The following is a 25,583-nucleotide window of genomic DNA, read 5'->3' as shown; positions in this document are numbered from 1 at the left end:
AGGGTATTACATCAACCATGCCAAAGTATGGATACTGCTGGAGTGGAAGGTGTTGATTTATAGACTATAGATTTTCTGTATATGTACCTAATTTGCAGGAGCGCAGAGGATGGTACCTGACTGGATGGTATGACAATCTAATGGTGAAGAACTGCACAGTATGTGTTGTTTGCTTGTCAAAAGAATGGGAGTGGGCTGGCTGGTGTTGGTTGAGTGAAAGGATCATTACAACACATGGAAAAAGTGACCATGGAGGAAATGAGAAAGGGGAACTGAATGGTCTTTGATTCTAAGAAGTTGCTTTGTTTATATGAATTGAGAACTCCTGCAGAACAATGTACAACAAAATGACACACACACAATACATTGAAAATACTGAATGTACTATGTAAGAATAGAGTTGTTTTTTTAAAATGATGCTACTGAATATTTCTACTTAAGAATGAGTTGTCACACTACCCTACTCTTTTTTTAAATGAAATTCCAGCATTTTTAAGTTAATCCACTGGGTGTTTAAATGGTTTATTTGGATTAAGAAGTCAGAAAATTGTTTCAACCCGTTAATAAATATGTCAGTTCTTCAATCCTTTATCTGAAAAATTAAAAATGACCAAATTTGGAGATGGAGCTTTTAGAAAGTGACAAATGTGATTAATCATACAATAATCAAGCAGCAGTAGAAATATGTTTTATTTAATGACAAGACAAAAACTGGGGGAGAATCACTGGAGCAGATGATTGATTTATTACAATTCAGTACATTACTTTTACAAATTACTCACATAAGTTAATATGTACAATTAAATAAGATGAAGAAGTCATTAAAAACTATGATTTTAGTACATTTCTAAGCACATTTTTATATGCCTCCACACATAAGCATGGAGTTTCTACAAGCAGATATGATGTAGGTGAATCATCTGCACAGACTAGTCCAGTTTTTACTATAAAGTCACTTCCAACCCATCAGCAGAGTCAGAAAGCAAGAGAGAGAATAAGAGAGATGCTCAGAGGGAGATTAAAATAGGTTAATATAAACAAGCACATCCCTCCATCAGAGAGGGATCAATCTAGACTGATTGTACAGGCTGTTCTATTGAACCAATCAGTCCAACATAATGACCATTAAGTGTGAAAGTCAGAGGAGAGACTGATAAGCAGTGGATGCACTTGGCTGCAAGTTGGCACAGAGAAGGGGGATTCCTTTGAGCAGGAATACATATAATAAAGACGATAATGTATGATATTTTAGCAGGCACAGCAGAGCACACACTGACATACTAAGTCATAGAGTTTTATCCTACAACGGCAGAGGTGTTTGTGTGTGTGTGTGTTTGTGAAAGAGAGAGAGAGAGGGGTGGGAGGTCTGGCAATGAAAGATGATCTCAGATTCCTTGCGCTACTGAGGCGGACTCGGGGCGTCACAAGGTCCACCAGCCAGGAAGGAAAGGGCCGTGCATGTTGACATAGATGCTGTAGGAGATCACACACACACACACACACACACACACACACACACACACACACACACACAGCAGGGGCTTGTGCAATAGCGGCTGCCTTTAAAGAGCGTGTGCAGTCAGGTGGGAAATTCCCTGGTCACAATCTCGGCATTCCAAAGGAGCCGAGTTATTGCCGCTTGCCACATCCAAGTGTCGGTCATGCCGCGCGTTAGCTTCGCCTTTCCTGCGTGTGTCTGTGATATTTTTTCTTTCTGTGTGACAGCTGATAAATGAAGAGGAAATCCAAATAAGCACGGCTGCTTCAAGTTCACGACCTTCCCCTCCGAGAAAAGTAGTTTGGGCCATAAAAACAAGACAAACACGAGGGCTTGTGTGTGTGCGTCAGCGCTCTGTCGGCTACAAGCACGATTAAAAACAACAACAGGTTAGGCTGTGTGTTTGATCCCTGCATGGGGCCTGAGGCAGACTCCAAGCATTCATAATGTCACTGTGGTTACCACCGCAGTGGCTGTCATTTCACAGTAGAGCACAGTCATACTGCACAAGATCACAGGCCACGATGTACAATACCTGTTCCCTGAGGGACACCACCAATCACCTAAACATGATTTAACTCTGTCACGCTAACTCACAACACGTCACAGACTGAAAGCTTCAGTGAATAGATGAATATAACCGTCTTTCCCCCTCAGGCCAGTGCAAAGGCGAGTATCCAGACCTGATACAGCTCTGATAAAGTTTTATAATCTGATACAGAAAATGGGTTAAGGACACATTGTGATAAGTCACTGTGCCAAATCTGACAAGTTTCAGAGCTTGCCGAGAAGTAATTCAGGTTTTGAGTGTGTCGGATAAGAAGTGAGTGTATGTGCTTGTGTGTGTGTATGTGTCGGCCTCAGGCACTGGACAGCATTGTGGATGTGAAGATCTGCTGCAGTATTTGGGGGATCTGCTTGGTATCCATGGCAACAAAAGATCTACCCGCTGGAAGAGTCTTTTGGAGTCTGAAACAAAGACCAAAAGAAAAAAAAAAGAAGAAGTTTGGGGTTAAAAAGAGGATCTGAACATTAGTAACACAATCGTTTCCCAAAATATAAAGACAGACGAGTGCTTGTTTGTGAAGTGAATTGGTACCAGACGTTTCAGTGAGTCTGAATGAAAGCGCTGTCATTCATATGGTGGAGCTTAGGAACGAGGCAACACAGCTAAATCCACCGCATCTTTTTCATAAACCCACTACCTCTAAAGGCACTCTTCTTTCTTTCTTTCTTCTTGCATTCTTCCATTTGCTTAAGAATTCTACTTTTTCAATAAGTTGTTTGTCCTCTAAATAAGGACACACGCAAGCATGTACAGTCAACAGTGATATAAACAGTACTCCCAAAGTGATGTAATGTAAAATTACATAACCTCAGGCCTGTCATAACTGAGTTTATGTGCTTGCATGCTTCTATGACATGCTAATTTATTGTTCTTGTTCCTCTACCTCCTACGTCTTTGCATTCAGAGTTAATCTCTACCTGACCTTGGCTTCTGGAGTTGAAGAGTAATACCTTCTAGCTGCTTTCAAGGGTCAGAAGTCTCACTCTCTTAGCTTCTTCCTTCTCCTCCTCCTCTGTGCCGACTCTCTTGGCAGATTCATGAACGGATTGTAAAACAGGACATTGTCATTCTGAAGGCTCTTCAGTTTAGATAACTCGATTCTAACCATGAAGCCAGCTGCTCTTCAAAGCCTCATGCGAGGCCTGCGAGCCTCAGTGTATATCTGACCGCGAGCTACAGAAGGAGCTTGGAGCAGAATGGCAAGAGAAGGAAGGAGGAGCATACTGATGGGTGCATTTATCCCTCTTTTTGTCCAGCCTGCAAAGCTCTTGACTTAATCTGGATTGTGACAACAAAGGTCAGCAGGCAGGAACATGAGTACGCCTCAGCTAGACTAAATTGGATGGTCATTGTTCTGCTTAACTTTGAAGTCTTGCTGTTGGCAGGGACTCTTTTTGTCTCTTGTTGTAATCTGTTCCTCTTTCATCTCCACTTTCTCCTCCATCTTTTCCCTCCTCCCACTGACATCCACTCTTACTTTCCCTAATCTTTCATCACATACTTCTTGGCACCCCTCTTTTTTTCCCTCTCCCTTGACCTTTTCTTACTACTTCCTCCTTTGCAAACTTCTACGTACCCCCACTTCCCCCCCTCCCCCCTCACCTTTCAGCCTGATCGCCGAGGGAGCCGATGAAGATGGCGAAGGCGTTGACCTGAGGGTCAGAGGTCAGGACGTTGGCAAAGCGCTCGGGTCGTATGCCGTAGCGCTCCAAGTTGGCATCGCTCAGCACCACCACGAAATGCTCGTCGGCCTCCTCGCGCGCCAGCTCCTTGATGCTGGCCTCTGTGCCCTCCAGGGTGAAGTCGCCACTCATGCAGAACTGAGAGTGGGCGTGCATGTTCTGCAGGGCAAGGCGAAGCAAGTTTATTTATACAGCACATTTCAGCAATGAGGCAATTCCAGGTGCTTCATGTAAAACATTAAAAACATCAAGATAAAGTGCAGAGAAGGTGCAAAAGAAACAGAAATGTAATTAATGAGCCAGGAGAATAGAAAATAAAAACAAGCTAAAATAGAATAAGACAGGTATAAAATGCAAGAGTAAAAGTTAATGTACAGTATACAGTTTAATAATTTGATTTAATAAGAGGCAGGCAAACAGAAATGTCTTCAGCCTTGATTTAAAAGAACTGAGAGTTGCAGCAGACTTGCAGTTTTCTGGGAGTGTGGAGCATTAAAATCTGAACGCTGCTTCTTCCATGTTTAGTTTGGACTCTGGGAACAGAAAGCAAACCCTGTCCCAGATGACCTGAGAGGTCTGGATGGTTCATAAAGTAGCAGCAGATCAGAAATGTATTTTGGCTCTAAACCCTTTTAGTGCTTTATAAAACAACAGCAGTATTTTAAAATCAGGTCTTTGACAGAGGGAGTGACGGAGGGAAGAGGAGCAGCAAGAGAGAGAAGAATGTGAAGGAGGAGGTGGATCTGGGTCAGACGTCACCTCTAGTATAAAACATCCAGTGTATCTCACAGGTGGAGAATTTGGTATGGGGGATGAGCGGCTGCAAAAAGCTCTGAGCATTAAACTCTAAATTGCAATTGTATATTAAAAGGTCAGTTCAACACATACATTTGTAATAAATAAACAAACAACAATAGTAACAAGATGTGGATTTGATTATGAATCTATACCTTAAGAACTTTGAGTCTCTGTTTGTTATCCTTGGGGACTTTGTCCGCTCTGACCAGCTCGATGTCGTAACCATCACCCGAGTGTCCCACGATGTCATACTGCAATGGGGAAACAGTAAGAGAAAAAGAGAAGTTAATAAAGTTGGTATTGTGTCATAGTTGTGCAGGACCTAGAATAGTTTTTTTTTTTCTTCTGAGTAATGTTTTACTTGTTTTTAAGTGAATGCAATATGCCTTAAGCAGGTGTGATGGTGCAGAAACGTCAGACAGTAACTTACACAAAGCTATCCTCGCTCCAGCACTCACTACAGTATGTCATATGTGCACATGCTTCCCATAGACCATCCATCACAACTGGCTTACATAAAAGCAGGTCAGACTGGCACTGTGGCACAGCTATTTCAGGATGCAGATATTATGTGTATGGGCTATTTCTAATGAGGGCAGTCATGACTGTGGTGGTCAAAGGTATGCGACTATGTGTCTCATCCACTCATATCGCTGTTGCTGGGTAGGAAAACGGCTTTTCCCAAATGTCAGATAAGAAAAACTGAGTTGTTTTTAGTAGAACAAGTTTAGTTCAAGCTGTTTTTTTCATGAGTCTGGCGGAAATAATCGCTCAATTAAATTCAAAATATAAATATAATTAAAGCCACTAAAATTAGAAGTTTTCACTCAAAAAAACACATATATAGATGTCTAGTGTTGCATCATGTCATCTATATTTAAAGATAATTCAGTTCCTATGTTTGACCATCAGTTTATGTCTTACTTTGTGTATGTGTGTGTGTGTGTGTGTGTGTGTGTGTGTGTGTGTGTGTGTGTGTGTGTGTGTGTGTGAGAACAGGTAGCACAGGTGCTCACTCACAAGTGAAGGTGTGTCTGTTATCAGATTCTCTTTTATGTAAGGTGTGCTATGCAAAGAAAGTACTTACACCGACATGTGATGAGGAAATATGTCTGTGTGTGTGTGTGTGTGTGTGTGTGTGTGTGTGCGCGCGTGCGCGTGTGTGACACTGATACGTGATCAGCATTTGGTTGGGTTGAGTGTCACTTAGGGGCCAAGAAGTCTGTCTCCCTTCAACATTTTAGCACACACTCATGCCTCCCTCTCTCTCTCTCCCTTTCTTTTCTTCTCTCTATCCATCAATCTTTTGCTTCATCACTCTACAATCTGGGTCAAGATGCACTTCATTTCCATCTGTGACAAGTGCTCATTTGCTCTGTAAGCTTTCTTTGCACAATCAAATATGGTGAAAGGTTTGACGACAGAGCACCAGTAGTGCATAAAATAAGACAGGAATAGGCAGACAGAGAAGATTAAAAGCGTCCCTCAACACAGACCACTGTGTGTCATCCACGCTAATGACAGTGAGGACAAAGCCAAGCACAAGTGTGGCTGTCATCGAGGTTACAATACAATCCTTTACATGACAAAACAGGCAGCCTAGACACCTGGGTATGAAAGCATCAGTTTTCTTCTGATTTGTGAGTTTTGACTTATAAGACCATCAGGGGAAGAGTGGAAGAAGATTTGTATCTATTTTAGTTCAAGGTGGTACAGTAAATTGTATCCTCAGTTACATGATGTTTGGTGTGACGGTCTCACCTTGAACTTGTTCTCGTAGTTCTCCAGAGCCTCCATGACCATACACACAGCCTCCATGGAGCGCTCCAGCCTGCCGTCCACGCCGTTGAAGCGGTACATGCTGCCCGAGACGTCCGCCAGCACCCGTAAACGCTTGGGCTTCTGCTGAGGACTGCCGAGCTGTAAATGCACAGGGTAACATTTTTTAAAAAAATGTGAAAAATTGGAAGAAATTCAGTAGTGACTAACGATTAAGTTAAAGAAAAAAACCTACTGTGTTTTGCTGAATTTGGTGTAGCTTACTTAAAATAACATTGAACACAAGGCCAGGATTTCAAAACTGGTTGTAATTATTTTATAGTAGACCTTCAAGCCAGACCAAAAATATGCAAGTCTTGGAGTTAAATAAGGTAGAAAAACATGGCATGCATATTATGGTTAGTGTGTGTTTGTATGATTAGTGTGGGAACTATCTCTGTGCAGCGTGTTAGCTTCCTCGAGCACACATGAGGGTTGAAGAAATGACTAGAAGCTGTGTGAGAGCTTGAGAAGAAACACAGGGTGTAATAATAATCTCTTACACACCGCTGGAATGTGCCATCTGACAGATAAAGGTCAAAATTACGTGTGTGAGTCTGTGAGTGTGTGTTTGAAGGTGTGGCACAGAAAAAAAGACACATAGTATGAGCCTGGTTTAAATATCTGGTGAAACACACACACACACACCTCTGGGTCCAGTTCTCCCCTGCGTTTATATATGGTCTTCTCTCCAGTTAGGCCATCAATGATTTTAGCATCATCCAGTTCTCCCAGAGCCTGGTTCTTCAGCCACTGTCGCTCCTTCCCTTTGGCCTGAAACAAACACACACAAACAAACACATAACCAGAGACACTCAGTGTTGGAGCCAAAGATTCAAACCCCAAATGGGCTGAAACAGACATTATGCACCAATCAACCAAACACAAACACAGGAAAGATGATTTCATTTTGGTGGAGCTTTCAGGGACAACAGATTGTGAAACAAGACTGTGTAATTCACACACACAGACACTCACACAGTCTACAGGAGAGGTTCACAATACATACAGTATGAGTGAAGTAATAGGATCTCATGGCTAATTGCTTGTGCATGCATCTGTCACTCCAACAAATCCAACCTTTCCTCACACCTATACCCTCAGAACAAAAGAGGCATGAGGTTGGGTCACTTTGAAGCTCTGATGTCATTTCTTAGCACGTTACAATATGCTATGAACATTTTATCATAGTCCTCTTTTTGCTGTGGTCAAGGAGGAGAAAGGAAGAGCAACATCACTTTCTCCTATCTTTAGTTTGCTCCCTGAGGAAGTAGATCTCCTTTACAGTAAATACTACTAACAAAAGAAGGAACACAATCCGCCCCCCTCCCTAGCCGCACATGCAGCCTCTACAAACAGTGATCATATTCAGTTTCAAGTGTGTTTTCTTTACTCCAGCATGATGTGTGTACATGCCAAAGAACAGATTAGCCATCAGTTCAGGTCTCATGACATTATATCACTGATAAGCTCCGACACACGCAACAATAGTCGTCAATTGTTAATACGGTGTGTGCTAGCGAACACAATGTGCACATAACTTTGGATGTATGAACAAAATGTACAAAAGAAGAAGAAATGCATGTGAAGCTTTATGTGTATAGACAAACAACCCGACTAACTGAGGTATAATCTTATATTTGCAAAATATAATGCCAAAAATAATAAATAGCTTTACGTAAAAACTGAACACTGGGAGGGCAACCAAGCAAACCTGCACTGTAGCTACAAGTCATGAGCAGACAGTGTGTTGTTAGCAGTTTTAAAGAGCAATGACCAAACCAGCATCTAATGGGGCCAAAGTACATTTACATGATGTTTAATGTGCTGCAGCTGAGCAGGCTAGCTGAGCACTAGCTATCTAGCCTGCTAACACGTTAGTGGTGCACTTTTCCCTGGTGAATGTTTGTTTGGTGGCTCGTTCAACAAGCTGAGGTGTAGGACAACACAAGTGTTCATGTTTGTAAGTTAGATAAGATTTTAGCAAGACAGCTAATGTGGGTTATGGTTAAGAGTATGTGGCCCTTGTGTTGTGTAGCAGGATGCTATCAGGCTAAGTGTGACTATCTTCAGATATGTGTGTTGTGGTACACAAGAAATACATGCAATTTAATTGAATTTGGTCTTCAAATCTTCCATACTATGTATTTAAAGGCATAAAACTATTCTTCAATATCTCAGTTAGTTGATTTTTGTTATTTATCTTATTAAAGTGACATTTTCCAATGCTTTTAGACTGTTGCGTCGACTCTATTGAATGATAATTCATTGTTTCTATGTTTGACCATCAGTGGATGTTTGTTTCTTACATTGTGCATGTGTGTGTGAGCCGGTTGCTCAGGTACGCACTCACAAGTGAAGGTGTATCACTCTTATGTGTTATCAGATTTACTCTTATGTAATGGGTGCAAAGAAGTCACTTGTGATTAGGAAATGATTGTGTGTGTGTGTGTGTGTGTGTGTGTGTGTGTGTGTGTGTGTGTGTGTGTGTGTGTGTGTGTGTGTGTGTGTGTGTGTGTGTGTGTGTGTGTGTGTGTGATCAGAATTTGGTTGGAATTTGTCTTAGGTGGTTCTTGGCTCTTTTCTTATTTATTGCTGCTTTCTGATATTTTACAAAAAAACTAAAGATTAAAGGAGAAAATAACTTGCAGGTGTAAATGAAAACAATAGTTCATGACCTGGTTTCTGTGGACAGCACGTGTTCTTCTTGATGAGTGATTGTAGCCCACACAAGGTCAGTCCCAAGAAGGATTTTCTTTTAATTATTTCATTGTGATCAAGCATTTCCAAAACATCTGTCCTCCCACAGAATGTCTTTGTATGACTTTCATCTCCTGAGAAGTTTTGGCAAAGCTAGGAATAATAACCTATGTTAAGGCATGCTTTTACTCAGACTCCTAAAAGCAGGAGCAAATATGCATCCCTCTGAACATTTCTGGCCAGTTATAGAACTGATTTCCTCCTCTGAGATCCTCGATGAATACAGGCCCAGGTGTTTATATCGGCAAGGCGGCAAGCCAGTCCATTGTTGTGAGCGGATGGAAACAATACACGATCAGTTTTTTGAAAACTTTCCAGCTATGGTTAGACGTGTGTGTGTGTGTGTGTGTGTGTGTGTGTGTGTGTGTGTGTGACCCCATCAATCACTCATCAGGAATGATAAAAATAACATGACTTCACAGAGTCACGCCTGCTCTGATTGGTATAATCTCTGTCGTCTTTACAGCGGAAAAAAACCTCGGGGCTAAAAGGACAATCCCCAACAATAACCAACATTCATGTTCAAAGCCCGCGCTGGCATGGAAGCAAACACCTGGATGGAAAACACAAACACACATACACAAACACTCCCACCCACCACAAATATACAAACAGAGCTTCACACCTGGACAGGAGGATAATAGAGCAAGGCTTCGTGTTGCTGCTCTGTAATCATTCTCACATGCTGCATGATTTTTCTCTCGTCACGTGTACGCACACACACGCGCACACACACACTTGACAACTTGAATAGATGCAAAACAAAGAGAGGAAAGTTGAAGCCAAAATAATGAAATTGAGACAATAATGCATCCTGTATTGTGGACCACCCCTCCCTATTCTCTGGCTTTAGATTCATTCAACCAATCAGGATTCTCATGCGCTCACCCCCTCCTTCCTGCCTCAACACCACATTTGAGACTGTATGACGTTAACCATTTGTCATCTACCTGCTTTTGTTTTCTGACTGACCTTCCTCAACTGGACTGCAGTCGTTACTGTCCCACTGTACAGTGAAAGCTAATTTATCTAAATCTTGTTTGAATAACTGTACAAACCAAAGAATTTATACTAAAATTCCACTTAACATATCAATGTTTTTATAAGGAAGTGTCTTCAGACTGTTATGGGGCGTTCAAACCAAAAGCGTCTGACACGAATTGAGCAGCAAGTCTACATAGAAAATCAATGTAAATGGCGTGATAACACGCAATTTCATATCAGGCGGCGCGGATGAAGCGTTTGAAGCGGCGCAAATAAAGTTGGAAAAATTGAAGTTTTCAGGCGACATCGCGCCAACATTGGATTGACATCCAATCAGCGGCGAGTTTCTCCCGACGTCACACATCCAAAAATTGATATTTATGATCAAGCAGCGCGATACAAGCGATTTTTTCGCGTCAGACGCTTTTGGTGTGAATGCAGCTTTAGACAACACATACAGGATTTGCATTAAATTAATAGCACAGAAACGAAAATGACATTTTGCTGTGAAAATATAATATATGATTTTATTATATCATATTTTTCTCAATTTAGAATGAGGGATGATAATAATAATAACATACATATATATATTAACTTTGAGTTGAATTGTATCTTGATGATACTGCCATATTTTGTTCTCTATTTAAAAATTATATTGTCCCAATTAATGGAAAATTGTAATGATTAACTAAAAATGAGTTACTGAAAATGTTGTTTTACATGTGCAATACTGTCAATTGCATTACAATTAATTTAATTGTTAATTTTCCACATTATGTTCTAAATACAGCTACAAAAGTAATGACTAGAGAAATTGAAGATTGTAAATTGTAAAATATAATATTACTGTCACTTGTCCTTTTGTCAAAAATCATGCATAATGACGAGTTGAAATTATTTTTTCAAAACATCACTGATTGGCTTTAGTCAGAACTGAGTAAAGAACTAAGTGTGATGCCACATGGAGTAAAGCTCACCTGTAAACTGTCCAGGATGATGCGTAGAGACTGAACCTGTCTCCTGACAGCGTTGGAGAAGCGCTCGTAGGTGGTAGCATCATACTCGCTCATATTGATCTCCTTCAACCTGAGATGAAAGGACAGAAAAACAGAGAGAGTGAGATAAGAGACAGATTTATTTCATATCTATAATGACCAGCATTTGTTCTATTCAAGCAGACAGGCAGTTCCATTAGCCACAAGCATCTTTGTGCAGGGAGCATTCAAGATATTATCAATACAAATTAATTGACAACGGACCACTTTTGATTGAAAACAAACTTGCATCTGCAGACATCTCAATCATAATGTCCCCTTATACTGTATGTACTGGTCCACCTTAAATTATGATCAATACGAAGACTTGCTCATAAAAACACAGCTCTACAATGCTTTCAGGAAACCTTTCAACCTCAAAAGCCAACCATTTAATTTGCAGACACTATCTCAAGGCTATTGTAAAATGTAAACATGAACATCCACTATGAAAACTGGTCAATTACAAATAAACTTCCCATAAAGGCTCCAAGTTAATAAAGTACAAATCATCAAATGCACACCAGCATGGATTAGGAAACACTTGTGAAGAATACCCATTCTCACACACCACCACTTTGTACATTCATTGGAAAAGCTGAGGGTGCTACTTCTTTCCAAAATAACTTTATTTTTCATCTAAAAGATAATCTATGAATGCAACCACTAAAGTGATGCAGCATAGTGAAACTACACCTGCAACTTTGGGGTAAAATTGAAACTACTGCTTGTGCATATACACAGTTAAATCTTTTCATTAAGGCAGCACACCTGTGGATTACTGACATTGGGGTCAGTGTTGTTAAATATGGAGCACTTAGTGTGTATGTGTATTTTCTCTGAAACACACCTGTGGACAAGACAGGTGGGCTATGACCCCCAAGCCGAGCTTATCAGTATATCTACACTGTGCAGGTACTTAAGGATCGCTGACACACACACAGGTGAGGGTCTTACCTCCAACATGTGCACAAACTTATGTGTGTGTGTGTGCTGGACAGGGACAGAAAGTGGGTGAAATCTCTCCCAGGTGTTTGAAACTTCTGGTGACAACCAGACCGTGACCACCGCAGAGATACAGAACATCAAAAAGCTGGCAGGGTTGGTGGGATGGTGGAGAGGCTTTATGTGTCACAGCTTGCAAGAAACTTGTGTGCGTGGGTGTGAGTGGTTGCATGAGAGCAAGGTCAGACAGACACAGTATATTGTGTAGTCTGTGATGGCATCAGCCATGCAATCAAAAAGACCATACACACACACAAACACACACACACACACACACACACACACACACACACACACACACACACACACACACACAGACACACACACACACACACACACACACACACACACACACACACACACACAAAGGACATCTATCACCATGATGTCTGCAACAGGTGTTTGAATTAAGTTACAGTACATCATCAATGATGATGGCAAATAAAAAATAAAAAATGGAAAAACCTGCCTATTGTAAATTAAACACTGTTATGTATAATACTGTAATACTGAAACAAACAAAATGACAAGAAAACCCACAAAGTTAAATGAACATAAAAGAAGAATCTAAATATATCCAGTTGAGATTTTTGACATGTGATTGGTAGCTGATAATGATGTAAAGCATGTCCTCTGGTTAACATTTAACATGTTATTCTATTCATATGTAGTTACAGTATTTTTGGCTGTTTGGGTTTCTGCATTCACACCACAAAGCAGGACATGGCAAAGTGACTTCCTCCACACATTCCTATGTGTGCATATCTGTGTGTATATGTGTGTGTGTGTGGATGCGTGAGAGTTTATATGGTGGGCAGACACTCTGGCCAGTGGCCGCTGCTATTTCCTCCAAATTCCTGAATCTTGACTTAAACAGGAGAACGAATGCGGGTGAATTACAGAGAAAGAGAGAGAGAGAGAGAGTGTGTTTTGGCTGAAGGGTCGAGACAGCACACTAAAATTTCACACACAACAACCACAAAAACAAGGCTGACACTCCCTGCGACTAAACACACTAGACAAACAGTATGTTTTCATGCACAAAACATCCCTCTTCCCAGGACAAAGATTTTCTTTGATGAAGAAACTAGTTTTTTCGTCAAACATTTTGTTCTAGTTTTACTCTGCAAATTATGATGGAACAGAATGTTTATCATGTACTTTTTTGCTTTCACTCTTTAGTTCTGTCCAACATCTTTTCATCACAACCTCCCAAATATGTTCACACTTACTGCACATTGTGGTTGACTTGCTGATTGTTGGTATATTACAATATTTCCATTAAAATGTTTTAGTTTTTATATTATAATAAAATATGAAATATGGTTCAAACTTAACAATGTGTCCAACAAGTTTGAACACATTTCTATTGAAATCCTTTTCTTAGCTGATTGGAACTCTCCTTGCTCTCATTTACTACATTTTATTGTTGCTGTTTTTTAAATTGTAGAAACAAATTTCTATCAATTTAGAGATTAAATGATACAGGTTACAATACAGACTCGTTTTCATGTTATTGGACATACAGTAGGTGTATGTCATATACACTGCTATTCATATCCCACCATGAAACCAGAATAGAAGAAAGCAATGATGCAACAAGGATGACATTAATGTTAAAGCTCTCTTGACTACAGTGTAACAATTACTACAAGAGGACAAACTTCCTATAACCACATGTTTTATTCATACTGGTTCCTTTCACCCTGTGACTTGTAGCCTGCAAACCCATGACCAATAGGGGAACATCTTTTGTTTCTTAAAGTGAGTGACTTCTGAGTTTTCAGGTTACATTAAAAAGACAACTGAACCAATCCTGTAACTCTGTCTACCTGTCAAACTAATAAAAATGATGTTATTTCTGACTTTCAAAACCTAGAATATACAGGATGGTTGATAAGGTATGGAGACACACTCAGAAAGATAGTCAAAGTGTGTTTGTGTGTGTGTGTGTTTTAGGCATACCTCAACCTGTTTTTGCTTGCATGTGTGTCAGGTACTTGAAGGTTTATGGAAGGATTACAGCTTGATGCTTAACTTAAAACTAAGTAAACAAAGGATTGTTGGCACATATCAGTAAATGAGAACCTAAGAGCCTGACACGGTTGACCTGAGATATGAAAAAAAACCTCACCTCAAGTTAAGTGACAATTACTTGGAAAAAGGGTATTAGCATGTAGCTACAAGATTTCTTTTGGCTTAGTGGGACACTGATAGGCAGGCAGAAGGCATGCAGGGAGGGGAGACAGAGGGAACTAGGGAAAAGGTCTCAAGGAAGAAATTGGAAAATGGAAGCAAGGGTGGTGAAATGGGTAAAGACAGAGGGAAGAAGAGAAGTGGAGATTCAGACAAGGAGAGTCCAAGAGACTGTCCTCTTGGTGTGAAAGCAGTCAGTGTATGAGAAGAGCTATGAAGGAAAAGGGGGAGGGGGGAGGAGGAGGAGGAGGAGGATGAGGGGGATGGGGGAGCAAAGAAAGTAAAGAGAACGAGGTTGTTTGAAGCAGGAGAGAACAGAGAAGGCCTTCATGGTTGAGCTGGTGAAAGAGGTGCCCTCTCAACCCTCTACTCTGAAGCAAAATGCAAGCACACACACACACACACACACACATACCGCCCAGTGGGATATACCGTTCTGCTGCTCATCCATCCGGCCAGGGTAGTGCAGCCTGTGGTTATTTGCCTAGGATGGAGCAACCTACCTGGGGTGGCTGACTGACCAGGGGACCCTGCAGATGGCCAAACAAAAAAGGCCCACACACAAATATACATACACACAGACAAGCACACCTGTTCCACATTGCACACTTCACACACTTTTGTTCTGGATGGTTTCCATAGTGGAAAAAAACGTGAGTCCAAAACATCATTACATCTCCCAGAGCAGCAACACAGAGAGGTTTGTGAGTGTTGTTTCCTACCTGTAGAGCTCAGTCTATTAAGCTATGGAGGACAGAGAGAGGCCACTACAGAAAGTTAATCTTTACTTGATGATTATTTTCTGTATTTAATACGACCTACCTCTCTTTGAAGGCTTTTTCACCCATTTCGCGGGCTGCTCTGCGGACCTCTTCTGGAACGGCATCCTTCTCGGCCTGGGAAACCTGGTGGACCTTGTGTCCTGCGTCCAGGCGATAGGGACCCCCTTTACCACCAAGCCCCGCTGTGTCTCTGCCGCCTGCAGATAAATATCTTGTTAGGGATACACTGATAAGTGCTTACAGAGCCACTTGGATGTTAAATGCCTTGCTTAAGGGCAATTAAGCCATTACTGAGGGAAGAGAGCACACTACTGCCATCTCAAACATACCCCTCCTTACACACCCTCATTCACAGTAATGCATGTGTTTAAATCTCTGAGATTTCAAACCTTTTTTGGTCAATAGATAAGAATTTGTGAGTATTGCTGACCCAGTAAGAAACCTGTTACCTGTGCCTCCCGCCCACTGGTTTCCCCCAACATGAGGATCATTCATGGGATCGATCTTGCCGTGCTTTGGGGCTGTGACATCCAAACCGCTGTCCCTCTGGATGGTAATCTGAAAGGACAGGAGTGAGAGATGCCATGAGAGATGAATTCTTAACATTCAGAGAAAAACTCCAGGTTTTTAAGATATCTTTCTCAGATTTCTGCTGCAACCCCAATCAGTGTAGTTCCTGTATTTTGTAGGTCTAAAAAGGCTAAGAGACTGTTGTAAAAAATCACAAGATTGCATGAAAGACTAAAGATGATGATTGGCTAAGCAGTTATTGAAATAAATTCCAAATCGTGTTAAAATGTTCCCTAAGAAGGAGAAACACAGTAGGTTGTAGTTGTAATGGCAATCACACTTTGCCACAAATACAGATATTTGAGTTGTACTTTCTTCTTTCCCAAGCTCACACGACCCTATTTGACACGTCTTCTTTGTGTTAACCTTGTGATGTACTAAATTCATATGTGAGACAGCCATCAAACCCTCCAAAACAGTCAAAGCAATAAAAGAATGGACTTTCTATCTCTAAGATTTTTGGTTTGGGCAGGGTGGACAGAACAGGCTCTGTCTAAATCTGCAGGAGAGTAATGGAGAGGGAAGGAGCAGAGACAGAGAGAGAGGTTAAGGCTTTTGGATGTTTAGGTCCATCTCAATAGCACCACCAGAGCCAAAATCAGCATGGTGGTTCTCACACGGAGGCAAGGCAACTGGCCAGAGTCTGGCATGCATGAAGGAGCTAAAGAGAAAGGGGTAGTTCAGTGAGAGACTAAGTGTATCCCCTGTAGTTCGGTTGCATTCTTACTGCAGGCATTTGAAGGGTATTTGTGGGAAATGAGGTTTTGTTATTTACTGTGAGTGGCTGTCTATGAGTTATTATCTTCACTATGTTTGATTTCTGCTTGGTTTGTCATGGTCTGAGCAGTTGGATAGAGACTTATCTTGAGAGAGCAGCAATCCAGCTGAGAGGTGCCCCTCCTCTGTCTAAACTGACCCACTGTCCACACCTCAAACTGACACACACAGTGGCGCTCAGAGCTCAGGCTCTGTTCTCACACCTACATGAAGCTGGGCAGTGCTGCATCAGCAGAGCCCGCTATATTTGGTGCAGATTAGGAGTGTCAGTCTGATAAACACCATGCCAGATTATAAAGACAAGATAATACTCATTGTGGGAACCAGCTTATACAGTGGACACAGGTGCAATGAAAAGATATGTTTGATTGCCCTTGCAGTTTCTCACTTTATTTGTATTTAAAAAAAATTTGAAATTGAAATTGAGTATTCCTGCTGTTTTCAATCAATGCATTCACACATGAAGCAGATGACATCAAACTGACAATCTGCCAGAAATGAGCTGTCATGTTTAAACTCTAGTATGGCTAATATTCATGTTAAAGTGTTAAAAAAAAAAGAAAAGAGGCAACAACTAGTATTTGTATAAATAAACATGACTGCAATAATCACTCACATTTCTTTTTAAAGGTGTTGAGACAAGGAGTTAAGGCAGGATTATATAATTGAACAATACATTTTACAATCACAAATAAGAATTAAAGATATCAGTGTATATGTATAGGTATATACAAGACAATTACATTTTTACAACGTCTACAAAAATATACTTAAACAATAACTATAAATCAATCAACAATAAAACAAAAAATTTAAAATATAAAAAATAATAATTTCAGAAAAATTAAGGAATAAAAAGAAATAAAAATGTACAGTCTGACATATCAGTGTGACTGATGTTAGTTTATCAAAGATGTATTGAAAAAATGTGTTTAAAAAAGAATATTTAACAATATATTAGATATTTTTACTCACAAATATTGATATTGGTATTGAAATAAAATATAGTCAGTAAAAGACATCTTATTCAGAGATACAGACATGCAGACATACCATGATCCCATCTATTGTCTAAAAGTTCAGCTGTGTTGACTGATGACAACACATATCTACATGAGCCAATCTTAACTGGCCATTCTTTGCATCACAATAACAGTAGTGTTTGGGGAGGGGCTGTTTGAGTAATCAGCAGGGTCTCAAACTGGCAAATTTAAAATAACAAACATCTTCACTGCCTCATACAGCTGCAACCCAACAGAAAATCTGTGTATCAATGGAGCTTTCAATTGCTCCATTGTAACAGATGACCCCTGAGGTGTGTGTCTGTCTGTGTGTGTGTGTGTGTGAGCGTGCTTGGAGGTGAACCATCATTAACCTCAGTAACCAGAGAGACCTCGGCGCCAAAGGTCTGTGGTGAGGTAAGGGGTCAGAGGTTTTGGTCGCTCGCGTCACCACAGCTCACCTTCAGGATATCGCCTCGGCCATGTGACTGCTCTCTGATTACACACTAACGCATAAGAGTCTGTGTATGTGTGAGTCATGCACCATATACAGACACACAAAAAAAACAAAAAAACAAAACACGAGCTCTGCTGGACACATGCCATCCCCATGTAGGTAAAAGCGAGTGTGCACCTGATGCACGGGAATGTGGCTTCAAAGGCTTAGCTGCGACATTTCATCTCCGCCCGAGTGTTTATGACTGTGGTTACGATCACCTGATAAGCACCACACACGCTCTTTTCTCCCTGCCAGCACCACCACCATCAGGCCAGGCATCTGCTAGGTCCCGATGCTCATTTCAAGCTTGAAATATGCCCATTAAGAGAAGACGTCAAGATACCAGGGTTCCAGTTTGGTAAACGCAGGCTTGTTCCAGTAATCCACCCTTGTCATCACACTGTATATAGATAAAACTCTACTGCTGGTGACAACATAACATGTGAACGTCTCTCTTCATCCTAGCTCAGTTACAGCCAGTAAAGGAGTGACTAATGCTCTACTTTTGGGTTTAGAAAAATTGATGAGTGATGCTTTACAACATGTGTCCATTTTGGGTTCTGAGTGGCTGTTAGAGCGGTTCAGGTTCCTACTCTGGTTGTGAGAGAAACGTGACTCATATGGACTTTGTGCTACAGTATGGTGCGTTAGTGTGTCACGTTACGGTGTCCAGGCAGGGGGTCCTGGCAGCGGGATGATCAGTTTCACTAAGTAGATGAACGCTGTCAGATAGAGGGAAAGTCACATTCCTTCTAATAGAATCACCTACAGTAGCATCTGTCTTTCTACTTCAAACCTCTCCTGCCTAAGTCTGTTGGTAACGTGCAACGATAAGGGCTAAAATGATACTTCTTCAAGTTTGCATCCAGTCTATTTTTACATTGGACTGGGAGCGAACGGTTATTGCGCATACCATGTAACCGCAACATCTCTCTTCCCTTGTTTCCTGTTTGTCACACCACATTCAACTGTAGAATAAAAGCAAAAAAAGATGCCCCTCAAAAAACGTGTGTTATGTTGTCACTAATGTCAGCAAGAAGCATTGTATCACGAGTGAACAAGCAACGTGTTTCCCCCTTTTAGGAGGAACAACAACACAGCAATTAATCAAGCAGACATATACACACAAGAGTAATGATACATAACAGTTAGTCCAACAGAGAGCAGTGACACAAGGATATTTGGAAAGTAGATAATAGATATCTGTTAATATTTACTCGGTCACACATCTGACAAACTGGAGGATGCAACGATGCTATGGGACAGTCGTGGTTGGTATAGCAACGGAATGTTAAGCTGAAACCAGCTGCCAGTGAGAGAACAAAAGGGATGCTTATTACCAATTTGTGTGATGAGCCCCACTGGCAGCCACAGTGAGTCAATGTTTTATGCAGAAGAGATTTAAGAAGCAGTTTAGATGCTTAACATGGGAGTATTGAAACAATAAGGGATAATACCTAACTTTTCCCTTGAAATATAATCTCAGTTTTTCCATGAGATGTTAGGATGTATGTAGATATAATTGATGGCAATTTTGTTTTCTTTCTCTGCAGGCTTAAATCTGGATGTTTTTATTTGTGTGTTTAATGGACAGCTGTCAGAGGGTATGATGCTGCATATTTGAAGTAGCTTGACCTGAATCCATTCTATTACTGAAATGTGGATTTTGTGGCTCTTAACGTGAGGAGACTGTAACATTGTATTTTCTGACTTTAAAAACCTTTAGAAACTAATGAGTTATGTCACAGAATTTCAATATAGTCAGTCTTTGATTGAAGCATGAGAAAAACATCACGTTAACCCAGGATGTTGATATGTTGCTATTGCTACTGGTCGTAGTGATGAGTGGTAAGCTAAAGACGGCACCGTTATCCTGAGACAGAAAAACCAAGAGATATAAAGGGAGGCAAGGGAAGAGGGGCCGGGGGCCTCAGTGGAGAAAACTTCATTTTTATGACTGTGGGAATCAATGTCTCTGCCTTCTCTCAATGACTTTTTCCACCCATTCTATTTTCTTCACCCGGCGTCTCTCCGTCATCTGCGGTCCACACCTCGTCTTGTAGGATTAATAGCCTCATAAATTTCTGATTCTCCCTTTAGAAGCCTGCACATAGAGTGATTTAGGAGTGATGGCCTCTATGTGTGTGTGTGTGTGTGTGTGTGTGTGTGTGTGTAATCACATGTGCATGAGCCCACTTGTGATCGGATTTTGTGAGTGAATGGGTGCCCCTATGTGAACTTGAGTGCATGAGAGTATATCTGTGTGTGTGTGTGTGTGTGTGTGTGTGTGTGTGTGTGTGTGTGTGTGTGTGTGTGTGTGTATGTATGTATGGGTATAAAGGCATGTTTGTACATGAACCTGTGAACATGTGCAAGTGTGTCTACATGTGATATCCTGCCTGAGTCTTTATTCATTGGATAGGAATCCAATATTTACTATGTGTATGTGTGGATGTGTAAAAACTATAATTTATTAATTTGTACTTGAATGATGGTACAAAATGTGTGATGTCATAATAAGCCTGGCAACACATGCAGTTATTTGCTTGCTCTTAATGACTACTGTTTGCAAATTATGGCACAAGTCTGCAAGGCACTGCTGCAGCAGACTTGAACTTTACAGAAGCGAGCATCAGCAGTGTGACTGATAAGCTATCTCCAATGAGGCAAAGGCAGGGAGTGTAAGCAGTGGCAGGTGTCCAGCCTCAACAGTAGGGGAAAACAAAACTCAGACATTGACGTACGGGTGTAAAAACAACCATACTGTACTAATAAACGTCAGGATGAGTGACTGGCTATATAAGGGTGAACTGGTGTGAATGTGGTTACATTATGTTGGATACTTGCCGACACCTACTGGCACCAGAATCACTGGTTAAACAAAGGATGTGTTGTGTGAGCAGACAGGTGATGACTGATGCATTTGTGCGAGTGTCTGATGATGTCAACAATGCTGTAATGGAACAAAGTCAGACTGAAGCTATAAAGAGAAGACAGAAGAAAAACACTAACACAGCTCTGTGTGATTGTTGTGACTGAACAACATCTGTGGATGGAGCTACAGTATCATGAAGACAATAAGACACATCTTTTTGCCAACTAAAGCTAAATCTTCTTAAAGTGTTAAAAATGCTTTTTCTGTTTCATACTTTGGTCAAAAGCCTGATTATTACACTCTTTAAGCATGTCACAGAAATAAGACATTTGGCGAGTATGCAGACAGGTAGACTCATATGGAAGTGAAGTGTGTAAACAGTTTGGTAAAGTAGCATATACCTGAGCAGAGAAAGAAGACCTTTCATGTAGGTATGTTTAAATACAGTAGAGCTACTGTTGTTTGCAGAGGGCTAACGCAGAGCACAGGGAGCGTCTGTCTAAGGCTGACCTATAGTGGACTCAAGGTGCCCCATCAAAGAAGACTTGGCTACCAAGGAATCTAGGCCAAAAAGAGGTCCTGTGTGTGCATTGCAGGTGTACAAGTTTGTGGGAGGGTGCGGACATTAAATACAGTTTCACTCCAAGGCAGCCTGAAATATTTAGCTCTGTAGCCCTGGAGCTCTGCACTCTCTCGCCAAGGTTCAAACAGATAAAAAATGCACATGAAAGATGCTCATCTAATCAACTTGGAACTTATTATTATTAATCAATTTGTTTTATTACTTATTTCATACTTTACTTATGAATCATATTTTTTCAGGTTCCAGAAATCCTTTCTGGATGCTAAGGAGGACAACAATCACTTATCTACATGAGCCTATGCTATGATCTCTGTCTTTGATAGCTACATTTTATTCCATGATAAGTCTTGTGTCTCTCAGTGTCTTGTGCACAATCCACAGATCCTCAGATAGTGCACCGTACATCTGGAAGGATACATTATCTAAAGAATTTGTTTGTCTGTGTTGTGTATGTGGGCACCTTAACAATGCTGTCTCAGTACCCAGTGTGCTGGTCTGAATGTTCTGACCTAAAGCAAGGGTCAAACGTATTACATCATCGTCATCATCCACAATGCTCGTCCATTCATCCACGCCCACCCGGGTACTCCCGGGTCATAAATTTGAGTTCTGGAAACATTCCGGCTCGCATAAAATAAGGAATGTTTCTGCAGTCAATATATTCTGCCAGAGTGAGGCAAGTATGCAGAGTGACATTCAGCTGAAACTCTGTTCACATGAGTTATTTTTGAAGTAACGCTGCCACTTAGTGGTGTTAAGAGAAACTGCAGGCTGTAAGGCTCAATGCAGTCATTTTCCAGTCATCTTTGTAATACATTTGTGCACCCAAGAGAGAACCAATTAAAAATTTAAGACAAAACACTTTAATCACCAATTGAGTTAAGTTGTGATATTACCTGTATGGGTCTGCCATCTTCTGACCCAATCATATTCCTCCATTCCATCAGCGATCGCTGCAGGGTGTCCAATCCTGTCTCCCAGAGCCGGACGTACCCGCCCATATCCACTGTGACCACACCTCCAGTAGTGAGAGGAGCCATCACTACATCAGACTCTGACACTTTTGACAACCAGTTGGTGTAAGGCGACACAGTCATTGACCTGCCACGTACAATAATGGAGAAAGTCTGTCATGTAAAGAAATCATCAAATGGGCATCAATACTTTCATTTGATGTAATATTTAAATTTTCTTTGTGTAAACTAAAATCAGAATTAAAATCAGCTGTTGGTTTACGTCACAGGTTTTTGACCTTGATAGCAAACCGTGGTCAAAAAGACTCAGGTGGCAGTAAGATGTAAGAAAAAATTAAACAAAGCAAACATCACAAAGGACAAGACACTAACCACACAATGGAAACCAAAATGCTGTTTTTTTAACAATACATGCAGGAATATGAAAATTATATTTTAATTATGAATTCTTTATGAAATGTAAGAACTACTGCATGTAAGATAAGATTTCATTGTTTGGTGACACATGGGAATAAATGAGACCAAAAAAAAAAAAAGTTTAAAATAAGTATGCAAGTTTAAAAGGATATTAGTGCAATGCTGTTTCTGACCACTAGCTGATGCTAGAGTGTGTAAAAATCCAGTTCTTGTTCTCAAAATATTGCAGAGAGATACTAAGAAAACAGGTGTGTTGTGTTTACCTTGGAACAGGAACATATTTGACTTTTTTAGAGTTCAGATCAGTCACCTCCAGGTAAGCCGCTGTCATTGGAGGAGTGACATCTGTGTGACAAAGAAGAACACTTCTTTACCGTGGGGCCACACTGAATACAGACTTCACACACAAAAGGAACAAAAAAAAAGAGATTTGCTGTTTTCTAAACAAAACATGTGAGATTTGATCTCTGACCTTTGGGGAAGATCTCCTTCAGGGGCACCTTGTTGGGTGGAAGGGCCCGGACCACCTGATTGGCTGAGAGCAGGCTGACACAATTATCTCGTTTGGGTGTGGTGGACCGAAGTGGTCCACCTCTGAGGAATGCCTGAGGCCCAGTCTGACCACTCGTCATTTCTGATAGGTCAACAGGCCTTTTAAAGCTGTACACCTCATTAGGAGACTGGACAAGAAAAGAAATCAAAAGGAAAATATCACTACTTACATACAGCAACAAACACTTAGCTGTATAGTCAAGTTGTGCGTCCATTTAATTTTTTCCAGGCTTACATTGAGCTGAGAGCAGGGATATACTGAATATGTTGCCACTCAAATGCATGGTTAAAATGATGAAAAAGATTTTTTTATATATTTTTATGACCTTTTCCTGTGTAGCACTTGGTGCATGTAATTTCTTTTGTTGTAAAGCGCTGTGAGCTGCATTTCTTGTATGAAAGGTGCTATACCAATAAAGTTATTAAAGTTATTATTATATGTATGCCAATTTAGAGTCTTTGATCCAACTGACTTGCATTGAGATAAACCTACAGCATGTTAATATAGTTCTTTTATGCTGCATGGCAACAGGGTTGCAACAGTAAAGCACCCCGCCATACAACAAGTGCAGCTTGGTAAAGTCACTTGGTGAAGTCAAAGTGGAAAATAACATTCTCTTTGAATACACTAAGCTGCAAACTCCTCACATTTCACATATGTTACCAAACAGAGAAGAAACGATGCAAGTGGACATGTTAGACACATTAATATGAAAATGTTGTCCAGTGCAGCGTTAGTTTCATTTGATGATAACATGTTAAAAAAATTAATTTACACACTTTACAGACAATGTTCACAATGTTCTCTTTTTACTCACCATGAGGTCTGGGAAGCCTACAACGATTTGTGCAAAGGAGCCGGGATCTGCCATTATACGATTAGGGGAGACGATTTTCTGGTCGAGAGCGGCACTCAGGTTCTCATTGGGAAGCTGGTCACATGACAGCATCTGGGGTACGAACACTTCAGCTGACGAAAAAAAAAGGTGGTGGTGGTGGGGGGGAGATGGTTGAATAAAAGTGTGCGAGACACAAGAAACAAACTCTTCTGTTAATGTGCGGAGAGTTTCAAAGTGTACTGTAGATGTGTACTTCACGTGATTGAAGTGCACTGGTAGAATCCCTCACATGAAGTACACCTCTACAATACAGTTTAGAGCTCTTTCCACAAGTGCAACATGTGTTTTATACAGTATGTTAGATTATAGAACCGTTCACTGTGCCCAGTTAGAAAACCAGACGTCCACTGAATTATTACCTTTCAGGGACTGATTCACTGTAGATAGCTGGATATTACTCATGACTTTTTGTTGTCACTAATGGTGATAAGGGGTGGTATGAATATTTAATATTGATTGAGACATGACTGGTTCACTTTAAATCTTCGTCTAGTGGACAGATTAGCTAAGAGGTCTTGTCAAATCAGTCATATAGTTGGCTCAGGGCACTGGCCTATTTTTATGTCTACCTGATTTTGTTAATGTGGTTGACATAATGGCTGTAGTAAGTAATGCAGAGCAGCAGGATAGAACATAATAGCCCTGTTAACCTTTGCTTACAGCTGTGGGGTATCCTTACTGTTATATATACCTGAGGTGACTCCATGGCCTGAGCTGGCAGAGTCCTCACTGATGCTGTGGAGCTGACACACTCCAGAGTCTTCAGCTGCCATGTGCATGGGTTTGGTCAGCATGAACTTCCTATTCAATGACATATACAGTTTGTCTTGTTATAATTGAAAGATCAAAGATTTAGACCCTGAGAGGGATTGAAAATTTGTCACGTACTTGTCAGTGTTGCTCTCCAGCAGGAGCCAACGATCCTCCGCTACAAGGAAGACAGATTTCAGGTTTATGGGAAGGGAGATAGAGTGAACGCGGCCTTCGAGCACATCCAACACCTCCAGCTGGTTGCTACAGTCGCAAACACACACGAACATAAGCACACAGCTTAGCTACAAATACATAGATAGAATGTTGTGGATGTATTGTAGATAATCTAGTTTAGGGTATCTTACCCATCCTCCTTATAGAAGAGGAGCCAGTTTTTGTGGGCGAAGTCACGGCACATTTTATACCCTGCCTACAAAAACAATCAATACGCACCACACATGAACTTCAGACATAGTTTTAATTTGTGCAATAATGATCTGCACCAACCCCTTCAAAATTTTACATTCTGGGCACGATAGTGCATTATGATATTCA

General features: G+C 40.8%; 1 protein-coding gene across 1 annotated transcript in view; it reads right to left on the bottom strand.

The window, feature by feature from the left end:
* Window positions 1–721: 721 nt before the first annotated feature.
* vwa8 (von Willebrand factor A domain containing 8) overlaps window positions 722–25,583 on the bottom strand; it is a 72,715-nt gene continuing 47,853 nt past the window's right edge. The window contains exons 31-45 of the mRNA XM_062431728.1: window positions 25,394–25,458; window positions 25,164–25,289; window positions 24,967–25,076; window positions 24,195–24,346; window positions 23,297–23,504; window positions 23,088–23,169; window positions 22,330–22,534; window positions 15,578–15,686; window positions 15,169–15,325; window positions 11,089–11,197; window positions 7,013–7,138; window positions 6,308–6,466; window positions 4,699–4,797; window positions 3,669–3,907; window positions 722–2,467 (exon numbers count right to left, since the gene is read on the bottom strand). Of these exons, the coding sequence (XP_062287712.1) occupies window positions 2,359–2,467; window positions 3,669–3,907; window positions 4,699–4,797; window positions 6,308–6,466; window positions 7,013–7,138; window positions 11,089–11,197; window positions 15,169–15,325; window positions 15,578–15,686; window positions 22,330–22,534; window positions 23,088–23,169; window positions 23,297–23,504; window positions 24,195–24,346; window positions 24,967–25,076; window positions 25,164–25,289; window positions 25,394–25,458 (2,055 nt within the window). The 3' untranslated portion in view covers window positions 722–2,358. The remainder of the gene's footprint in view (window positions 2,468–3,668; window positions 3,908–4,698; window positions 4,798–6,307; window positions 6,467–7,012; window positions 7,139–11,088; window positions 11,198–15,168; window positions 15,326–15,577; window positions 15,687–22,329; window positions 22,535–23,087; window positions 23,170–23,296; window positions 23,505–24,194; window positions 24,347–24,966; window positions 25,077–25,163; window positions 25,290–25,393; window positions 25,459–25,583) is intronic.

Source organism: Scomber scombrus, chromosome 13 (assembly GCF_963691925.1).
Source record: "Scomber scombrus chromosome 13, fScoSco1.1, whole genome shotgun sequence".
NCBI lineage: Eukaryota > Metazoa > Chordata > Actinopteri > Scombriformes > Scombridae > Scomber > Scomber scombrus.
This window is presented reverse-complemented; position numbering and strand designations above follow the sequence as displayed.